At 30.6% G+C, this 10,799-nt stretch overlaps 1 protein-coding gene across 1 annotated transcript; it reads right to left on the reverse strand.

The window, feature by feature from the left end:
• Nucleotides 1–2,811: 2,811 nt before the first annotated feature.
• Nucleotides 2,812–10,468, reverse strand: LOC148308398 (fatty acid hydroxylase domain-containing protein 2-like). Its single transcript, XM_088261722.1, has 7 exons — nucleotides 10,250–10,468; nucleotides 9,210–9,330; nucleotides 8,972–9,045; nucleotides 7,979–8,154; nucleotides 6,529–6,701; nucleotides 4,802–5,074; nucleotides 2,812–3,039 (listed from the first exon to the last, which is right to left on the reverse strand). The coding sequence occupies exons 1-7, from the start codon at nucleotides 10,290–10,292 to the stop codon at nucleotides 2,898–2,900; spliced, it is 1,002 nt and encodes a 333-aa protein (XP_088117848.1). The 5' UTR covers nucleotides 10,293–10,468; the 3' UTR covers nucleotides 2,812–2,897.
• Nucleotides 10,469–10,799: the final 331 nt, after the last annotated feature.

Consider the following 10,799-nt stretch of genomic DNA (forward strand, 5'->3'; position numbering starts at 1 on the left):
AGGTATACTAGTAGGTTTATGTATTTTGGGCAGGCTCGAATATAAGCTCTTAAGGGCCTTTGGTATAGAAGGGCATTCAAACGCTTAATTCGACGTTTAGGGCCAGTGACCTTTGTTTATTTGGCTACCATATATACATACACAAATATATATATGTACACACACATACACACACACACACACACACATATATATATATATATATATATATATATATATATATATATATATATATATATATATATATATATATATATATATATATAAATATATAATTGCATTAATGTAAGCATTAATATATGGTTATTAAAATAATAATTATTAATGCCTTTAAACCGCGCAAGATCACTAATGTCAAAGTAATTTGCTATGTTTAATTTTACTACCGAGTACCAAGGAATGTTATTTTTATCGGTGGCGCAATAAATAATAATTAATAATGGATTCAACTACTTTACATACGCATCTAACGATAAAACAACTATCTTATTATATTATCCTAACTTCATTTATTTTTTTTATTTTTCATTCTGTTTATTTTTTGAATGGAGAAAAGGATACACAAACTCGTGACAAAGTTAAAATTGTAATTAAGTGAACTATATTTTTCACATTCACTGTCGATTTTTTAGTGAATATTGCCGTCTTTCTTTTAATATTATTATTCATTGAATATGAGAATAGTTATCGTAAAGAAATTATCGTAACATTGCTTATTTAACAAATTACAAAATATTTTTCGATTATTTAAGTAGTTTTTATGTCACCTTTAATTGATTACCGATTAAAAAACTTAACAATGACCGAGATACCTTAATATACACATACGTTATTTTTATTGTTTTTCGTTACGTTAAAGAATATCGTCACACTGTAGAATAAACCCATATTTAATATTTTTAAAATAAATCAATCGCCAATTACTTAGCTGATTAGAATTTAAGTACCAAAAATAACAAAAACCATATTATTGTGGCTAACATCACTTCATAGTGTAGTGGTTAGCGTATTTAACTACTATGGTGGAGGTCCCGAGTTCGATTCCAAAGGGGGTCGAATATATATGCGTGTTTTTCACTCAAATATTTATTAAATTTATTAAATATTTCCCTGGACTGATATCTAAAGCGCAGGGCTGATCACTTTGTCTTCATAAAATAAACGATCAACTCAACATTGCATCAATTTGGTGCAGTGCCCTATGCACCACTGGGTGCGGATAAGGGTCATTCAACCCTTTGAACGCGTTAAGTTATTTTGAATAATGCAAATTTTCCATAAAAATAAGTATTCTATAAATTACCTTTTATTTTCCCTTATTTGTTAACTTAAGTCTATGGCTTTAACGATCCAATTACTATAGTTAATTTACGCGTCCGAAGGAGAGAAAAATTCGGGCGACTTTTTAAGTTATAAAAAAGATAAATAACTCGAATATATTATTAGATTAAAACCAATATTTTTAGCTTTTCCACTTTATTTTTATTTGACCAGCGACCGGGTTTCGTCGTTACCGACATCATCAGACTGGTGGGAGGCTATACAAATTGTTATGTTATATATAAAACAAGGCAGGGGTTGATAACCATGATTTGATATAATTTTGTTGAGAAATTAATTTAGTTTGAGTGAATTTAAGTATTGTATGATATTAATAATATTTTTTATAAAGGTTTTTTTGTATTGAGAGCACGATTTTATAATATAAATCTATTAAATAACTCGAAGTTTTGTGATATTCGATTCATAGCGCCATCTAGTGGAATCGTGTAAATACTATATCATAAGTAGAAATAAAACACAGATTGGCAGTTTAAGGTTGGGATATCGGTTTAAAAATTATGAAATATATAAAAAATTAATACCTTATTTAATAATTCGCTTTTATTTATTGTAAAAAATGCATTTAAAAAAAATAAGGATAACTTTTTTTATTATATGTATGTACAAACATACCTTTCTACCTTTTTATTAGACATTCAGGATTGATGAAACGAAACACCAAAATTTTCACACAGCTCAGAACACCTAAGAGATCTTCACCGGTTGAAATGTCCAGAAAGAATAACTTTCAATGCTTTGCTGGACAGTGTATGGGGAAATTCAGGGAATGGCGTGATATTTTAGAGCTTTGTTATCCTAAGACAGTGAACGGAAGACAGGCAACTCTTCGATCAGGAAGCACATCAGCTGTCGCCATACTATCGGAACCTTAATGTTGTTCCAATACAGTGCTGTCTAATCCGAACGCTCCGTTATCCGAAACGCGCTATAATCCGAATGATTTCGTGACTCAAAAAAATCCACCTTCTGAAGCCCCGAAAGCTTTAAACATAGCCATCAACTGGGCTGAAGAAGTCGTCCAGAACACTGAGGAAATTGTGGTTTTGAGACGAATGCGTAATTTAGCCTTTGAACACCAGTTAGGATTCTCTTTCTTTCTTTTTCTATTCAACCAATCTGAAAAAGAGGAACGCGTGGCTGGGTACTACTAGTATTTCTTCTAAATGTCGGGAGTAACATTAACAAAATTTAAGTTTTGTACTGACATTTCTTGGTGGAACTGTATTTTAAATAATAATAAAAAAAACATATTGTACATATTTGTTATTTTATTATTAATATTACCAGAATGGTAAACGTTACACAAGCGTATAAAAATGATCGATGCTCAGACCATCTTCTTTCATTTATAAAAAAAAAACAGTTTCATCTCAAATTGAGAGATATGTAATTAATACAAATAATGACTTAGTAATTGATATAACAGCTATCCGGGCAACGAGGTATTCGAAATATAGTATACACAAACACATTCACATTTTTATTCAGTTGGATTGTTTGAGTATTTAAAAAATGCATTGATCAAAACATTGTAATTAATATCTTATGAAAAATCAATCATCTGGGAAAAGCTCCCGAGCAGGAGTGAGTCCTAATAGGAGGATATTCCTTTCGGCAGCTTTAGAACGGAAGAAATTTTCAGCCGTTTTGTGTATTTTGTCAAAAATTCCCAAATTTCCGTACACTCCGGTGAATCTGAAATCAAACAGATCATTTTGAATATTTTTTTTCTTTATTTTAAATTCTTTTGCATTACATAAATTCAAAAACAAAAAATATTAATAAAAAATTAAAATGAATACAAAAAAAGATCCCACACAGGCATGGCCTGTGTGTGGGTATACAAAATAAATAGGCATAGTACAGGGTATAAGGGTATAGGTTTCTAAGTAGAATTAGTTTATACAAAATACAAAAAACTTAATATAAAATACAAAATTTAAAAAAATATTACCAACTGTCATCTTCTCAATAAAATCAATCAAAATTGATTCATTTTAATCAGCGCAAAAACCTACAATCTCCCTTTACTTCTTAATATTCTTTACAACCCCGATGGGCTTAAAAATCTTGCTGAAAACTTTATGAACGTTTTAAATCAGAAGTCGGCAACCTTTTTTTATTAATTCGATTTCGAAAATTTCATTTGATAAGTGGGTAAAATATGTTTAAAAAATTACAATTTTTCACTTCACGTTCAATGATAACAGTGTAAAAAATGACGTTTAGTTATTTACTAGTGATAAAAAAAATTATTACTTATTTGAAAAATATTATTACTTAAATATTATCTTATAGCATTTGGTGGGTAATTCAAAATGTCGTACTGGGTAATTTACGCCTACCACATTGGGATGGCCTGTTAAGTCACCGAGTGGCAGGCTTCCGGGAGAGGCTGATGAAGAGCTCCAACCTCATCATAAAGCGGCTTATGGAGCGCAGATGGGGGCTGGAAATGTGGCGGCACTGGAGCACAGTGCTGCGTTTGCCAGCGAGCTAATGTTCATCTACATCTCTCCAAATTTATTATTATTATTATATATTTTTTATTTCACTCTCTTATTTGTTTATTATTTTTAATTTCATTGTAAAAAAAAATGTTGTAAAACATATATGGCTGACTAAGTATTGCACCAACCACTCAGTCAAGCTGGTATAAAGAGTTATTATTATTATTATTATTATTAATTACCCACTTGTAGTAGGTTGCCGACCACTGGTATAGATCATGGTTGATTATTTCTCAGGAGAAACCACTTTACCGATTGTTGCGCGGTATGATCGGTAATCCAGAAATTATCCGGAACATCGGTTTGTATGTTCCCGATAGTTACCTAAGACAGCGTTGGCATAGATTGTTTCACATTCACAGGACCAACCTGCCGATGGTTATGCCTGTAGGAAGAGCTACCGCTATGTTGGATATTGATCTGTTCCATGTGTCTGAAGGAGTTTTCCGAAGCGGGATTCTTCTACACCTTTAGCAATAATTCTTGCATTGATTATTTTAATGTATTTTTAATGTATACGATTTAAATTGTTTTAAGTTTGTTATGTATATATTAATTTAAATAAATAAATTGAATGTAATTGAATTGAATTGAATTGAATTAAATTGAATTGAATTAAATTGAATTTACATTCCTTGTCATATTTCATCATTGCTGAAAAAATTATAGGTTTATAATATCGTAGTCGTACAGGAGAAAGTGACCAACTAACAAAACGTAAAATGTTCGGGAAGGCCATTTAAGTCACTTTTGCTTGGCAACAAAATAAACATCAATGCAGTTAGTCATTTTTGACAAGTCAATATATTATACATATAAGTTTAAAATCCTTAAGATTTTTTTCAGGGCAATATTAGGCTAGTAAGATATCAAATAGTCAACGATCACATTTTTGTAAGAAATGCACTGGTCACTTTCTCCTGTATGACTACGATATAATGTCTTACTTCAAATGGTGAAAGTCATGATACTCTGGGCTCCGCATGAAAGGAATATGGTATCCGCAGTGATCTGTTACGGCTACAAACATCGACACGGTGTGGAAGATCCAAACTGTGACGGGATGAGAGTTGAGCAGGGTGTAACCCGCAGTGAGTGGAATCAGATTGGCGAAAAGGTGCTCTACGGGGTGGGAATACATAGTAACAATGGCTATCGGAGCAGTCCACTCGTGATGCTTCTTGTGAATATATTTATATATGCTCTTGTGATGCATCGTCCTGAAAAAAACATACATGTGAAGATCTTAATGTTGTGGATTGGTTTGCAGGAACAAATGACACCTACTTTGCTAAACCCTCTTCAGATACCACCCACTATGAGGATAAAATGCATATAATTAACTAATTTTAAAAAATCTATATTTTGTATATTAAAAGCATTTTTAACTTTGTGCTATGGTAATACAACACTCCTTATCATTCATCTTCTCTTTGTATAATACCATTTTCATAAAAGGGGTATTACAAAAAGTGAACGTTGAATGATAAGGAGACTTGAATGTTTTTCGCAGATACTTTGTGGCACATTTTATAAACTTTATAATATAAAACAACTTTGTTTAACCACTTTTTAATCTAATCTATACCTTAACTATAAGTATTTCAATGTTTAAGAATTAGTACATAAACCCTGAAGATGACAAGGTTCTTGCCGAAACCGGTTGGAAAAAGTGTACCAATAAAAAGTGGTTAAAACAACGTTGTTTTATTTTATAAGTTGATAAGGAGAGTGTTAAAAAGCTAACAGTTATCGTTTTGTGGAATTTATCATTCTTCTTCAGAAAAAGAATCTTATCCGGTGTCCCGACTTTAGATGAAAGTCTATCATTTCTTATATAATTCGGAATGAATCTCACCTATGTTCTATAATGGAGCAAGCTTTATGCCTAGGCCTAGGTGAATTATTACATAATTTTGTTACCATTGATATTTTTAAAGTATTTTTTTCAATGAAATATGAATACAATAATACATTTTATTATCATGGATTAAACGTGGAAGTACGTTATAAATAATTTATTTAGAAGTAATTTATCGAAAATTCTACCCACATATGAAAGAAATCTAAGAATATTGCACATATACACGTTCTAAAAATTAATGTAATATCGATGTTCGATAATGCCAGAATGGTAAACGTTACACAAGTGTATAAAGTGATGCTTAAGCCAGCCAAATGCCAGGTCGTAAGCTCTGAGATGCTCAGGATATTTATATAGAACAATAGATATTTCATCTCAAGCTGAGACACCTATAATTTAAAAAAAATCTTAGCTAAAACTTATTTCTCTTGAATAAGAAAAGCTATTTTTAAAATTTGATAAATTTGATATAGTTTTATCCGCCACCGTAGTGGTCAGCACGCTCGGCTACCGTTCTGGAGGTCCCGGGTTCGATTCCCAAGGGGGGTAAAATAAATATAAGTGATTTTTTCACTGTAATATTTATTCAATATCACCCTGAACTGGTACCTGAAGCGGGGGGCTGATCACCTTTCCTTCATGTGTTAACGATATAGATAACACTGTGTTTATATGACGCAGTGCCCTATGCACCATTGGGGTGCGGATACGGGTTTTATTATTTATTATTATTATCAATAGTGAAGGTTTTATAATGCCGATTTTCGTGCGTTTTAATTATTGTTAAAAATCAATAAATTACATAAATACCTGTGAACGTAATAAAATAACATCTCATGGATGTTGACACTTATAAAAATGTGAAAGATTAATGTTTGAAACGTTGGTAAAGTCCGTGTATCTGGATAAACTGTACGGTAGATATATAAGACAATTGTGTAGCCGATGGATACAACTTGGTTCAAAAGAATTGCTTTGACCGCCTAAAAATGAAACATCCAAATATATTAGTCTTAAATTTTGTATACAACATTTTGAGTGTGTCCAAATACTTGTTCACAAAATCTGAATTATCTCCAATTACAGGAGTTATTTTCATATTATTTTTTGACATCTCATTAAAGATGAAGAAGAATATGGAAGTCTGTGCATTTACGGGGCTTACGACCAAGTATTTGTGAACAAGTATTGTGAACCAAGTATTTGTGACCAAGCTTTGTGAACAAGTATTTGGACACACTCAAAATGTTGTAAATAAATTATCTGGTCAAATTATAAGCTTAATAATAAAAATGAAAATGGTATTTTCTGGCGTTTCTCATGTGTGTGATTATAATCCAGGATTCGGATCTCACATACTAATATAAGAGTTTCTGCTTAATAAAAAAGCTTCTTTACATCTCACCAATAGATGTCTCTAGTGAAGTTCTAGTGATTCATGAACAAGGTTTCTAAATTAGTTCATATATATACATAGAACTTCCAAGAATTTGAGTAGTGTGGTTGTCAATAATGGGTAGAATTGGTGAATGTTACACGTGTGTAAAGTGATCACTTAAACCAGCCTATGACGGTCGTCAGCCCCGTAAATGCTCAGACTTCCATATTCTTCTTCATCTTTGATGAGATGTCAAAAAATAATATATAAAGCAACATGTTACTTTTCTTCAAAATTTTAAATCTTCTAAAGTAATTCACCGATTGCCTTGAAATTTTGACACAATGTCGCATTCGAATACACGCAAGTTTTTATATATCTATCAAAAAATAATAAAGGTCATATGGACTTATTTCAATAAAAGCGTAAATTATTATCTGAATCCTGCCTCTACTATGTTGAAAAGCTCATTGTGCTTACATTACATCAATGTATTATAAGCTTATTTTATTTTCATTACATCAATGTAAAATAACTTAATTTTGCACATGCACATTACATTATACAATAAAGACTGGTCTGATGATGTCGGTTACTGCAAAACCCAGTTACTGGTCAAATAAAATTCATGTGGAAAAAACTATAACATTTTGAGTGTGTCCAAGTACTTGTTCACAAATCTGGATTATCTCCAATTATAGGAGTATTTTTCATATTATTTTTTGACGTCTTATCAAAGATGAAGAAGAATATGGAGGTTTGGGTATTCACAGGGCTGACGACCGTCATTTCGCTCATTTTGCTAACATTAATTACATCGATTTAAATTGCGCAAATGAAAATTATTCTATAAGTTGATTGAATTATTTAACAAATAAGTACCTGTATAAATTTTGAGTAATCTGGTGGCTCGTTGTGATTCGGCTGTATTTTATATTTCCTTAAGAAAGAAGGTTTGTTTGTAAAATCAATTAAAACGAATATACCAGCCATGACCCAGAATGAAACGAACATAATCACATTTGATGCAATCAAAATTAAATCGACAGGGCTGTCACCTGAAATCAAATTAAAATATACTCTTGAAAATCCATAGATTGAAGAGGCACTTAAAAAATGGACCTTTGACATTTGATCAAGATCAGCAACTTTTTTGGGATCGTTAGTTTTCATTATGATAACTGCATTTCGCAAGTGTATCCTTGTATTATACAAAATTCATCTTCATGAAGCGTTGTGAAATGTAAAGAAGTCGTAAATAAATAGTTTTGAACATATCGCTCACTCCTTTCATCAACGCCATATATCAAAAATCGTCAATTTTCAGTTGTGCATGTTTTCGAATGCCCAGAAAATGGACTATATCTCTGCAAAAGAGGCATATTTTTAACTTAATATTTACCCGCTACATGGCAGAAAGTGTTGTTTTTGTATTTTGAAGAACAGGTATTGTTTTTTTTTATTTAAATTTACTTAATATTTTTCAAATGCAGAAGAAACATTCAGGTTTTATCTAGAAAGATCTGTTGCACAGTAAAAAGTTCAATATGTGGCTTGATATTTGTTTTAATACGTTTCATTATATTTTTAAACTTTAAAAACGATCTCCTGAAAATCGAGTTTTTTTATATATGACGTTGTTGAAAGGAGTGAGCGATATGGCGAGTTTAAAAAAAAAAATACGATGTTATTTTCAAGAAAAGGACAAACCACAAATTGAATTTAGATTTTTAAACTCTTTTTGTCTTATTTTGTTTACGTCTGGTGTATTTAAAATATACTTATTTGTTTTTTAATTTCATATTTTGACAATATTATCTCCAAGTAAAGAATATGTCACAAGTTTTTCTAACTTTAACCAATTTTAAAATTTACCAATTGTATCCAACAATTTATCCCATTGTCTTTGAAAAAAGTCATCAGTTATACCCCAAGATCTCGAAAGATACCTGAAAAAAATTGAGTGCAAAATTAAATGCATTTTTTAATATATGTAATTTTTTTCTCTCACTTTATGTTAGTTTCCGATAAGGACATAATTTATTTCATTTTATTTTCTTAATTTCTTCCTTCATTTATATTTTTGCTAACAGTAATATAAACTAATTCTTACCACATAAATACAATTTTAGCTGCCACAAAACAAAAAAAAACTAAAGCAGTATTGAATGCATAATTGAATACTATGCTGCTAATTGTCACCTCTGTTTTTAATACGTCATTCTGCTTATTTCCTGAAAAAGAAACATTTAATGAATTATGTAGATATGATTTATATGATCAAGAAATTCAATATTTATAAAACAAATAAATTCTCCTATATTTGTAAAACTTTATAACTATATTTTTATTTTTACGGTAGCTTGTCTTATTCAAGTAATATAAGTTTTATGATGAACCTGTGAACCCATATTTCCATCTTCTTCTTCATCTATGTTGATTTATCAAAAAAATAATGATTTCAAATCTGCTTATTGTTTAACTTAATAAACGTAAATTATAATTTCTGCTTAAAATACAGTTTGCAAATTATCGTCCCTCCCTAAATACGAATATTTCACTCTATTAGAGAGGTAACTAGTCATTACAATATTGTATTACTCAATATATTTACAACATGACTCATTACGACCTATTAGAAATATTTTTTAATTAATTTAAGTTTTTCTGTGTAAATACCATTATTTCGTTAAGTCCATTGTCACACGTAAAGTAAAAATTTAATTAAAAATTGTTAGATATTATTATAAAGTGACTGCCGAATCATTTAAATAAAATGAAACTATTCTAATAATAAAAGTTAGTAAACCTGACGAAAATTTTAATAAAATATTGGTATAAATGAAGTTAATAAATTAAATAAGTTTTTTTTAAATATTATTTTACAATTTCATTAATTGATTCGGCAGTCACTTTGTGGTAAAATCTATCCATTTATAAATAAAGTTTTACTTAGTTAATACCACTATTTATTAAAATCTACTGAGACACGTGTTTCGATGCATTCCGCATCATCGGTGTTTGAAAATGACGCGGAATGCATCGAAACACGCGTCACAGTAGATTTTAAGAAATAGTGGTATTCCTATCTAAAACTTTAATTAAAAATTTATTATTTTACAATATTTAAAAAAAAAAATTTTTTTTACATACCTCCGGACTTCTTTGTATTACACTGAAATTCACTCACAGTCATTATATGTATATATTTAAAAATAATCTATTTAAATGTATTTAAGATAATAAATATTTAAATGAAAATGCAACCGACAGATCTATCCGATCTTTAAAACTGAGGATTACTGGATAAAGAAAATCAGCGACAAAAAATCCCTGGGCCGAAGTATTCGATCTAATCGTTAAACGTAAATTACACCATGGTTGAAAACTCATGGTCAAAATCTTTTTTAAAAAAAGGTACATTTTTTATGTACCTTATTTTAAACGCTTTTGTGTTTAATTTTTACCCCAAATTGAAACGCTCAGGAACTACGCTTGGATGGCTTAACTCTGGCTAATGTCTGTACCCTACGGATTCTCTAGTTCTTTGGGCACGTTGCGCGTGGCAACGAGGATAGCCTGGAATGACTAGTTATGATCGGTAGTCTGGAGGAAAAGAGAGGGAGAGGAAGTGCCCCACACGATGGACCGATCAAATTAAGGCAGCAGCAAGCACCTCAGTGGGAGCGCTACGTGGAGCACA

This window comes from Brachycentrus maculatus, unplaced genomic scaffold (genome assembly GCF_059751285.1).
Source record: "Brachycentrus maculatus isolate JH-2025_06_01 unplaced genomic scaffold, ASM5975128v1 h1tg000166l, whole genome shotgun sequence".
Classification (NCBI taxonomy): Eukaryota; Metazoa; Arthropoda; class Insecta; order Trichoptera; family Brachycentridae; genus Brachycentrus; species Brachycentrus maculatus.

Bases quoted from the DNA above. Each gene is read 5' to 3' on its own strand.
- LOC148308398 (XM_088261722.1), bottom strand. From the start codon at position 10,292: ATGACTGTGAGTGAATTTCAGTGTAATACAAAGAAGTCCGGAG. The intron at 6,702-7,978 runs GTACTTATTTGT...TTTCATTTTTAG, and splicing joins ATTACTCAAAATTTATACAG to GCGGTCAAAGCAATTCTTTT. The intron at 3,040-4,801 runs GTAAGACATTAT...GTTTGATTTCAG, and splicing joins CATGACTTTCACCATTTGAA to ATTCACCGGAGTGTACGGAA.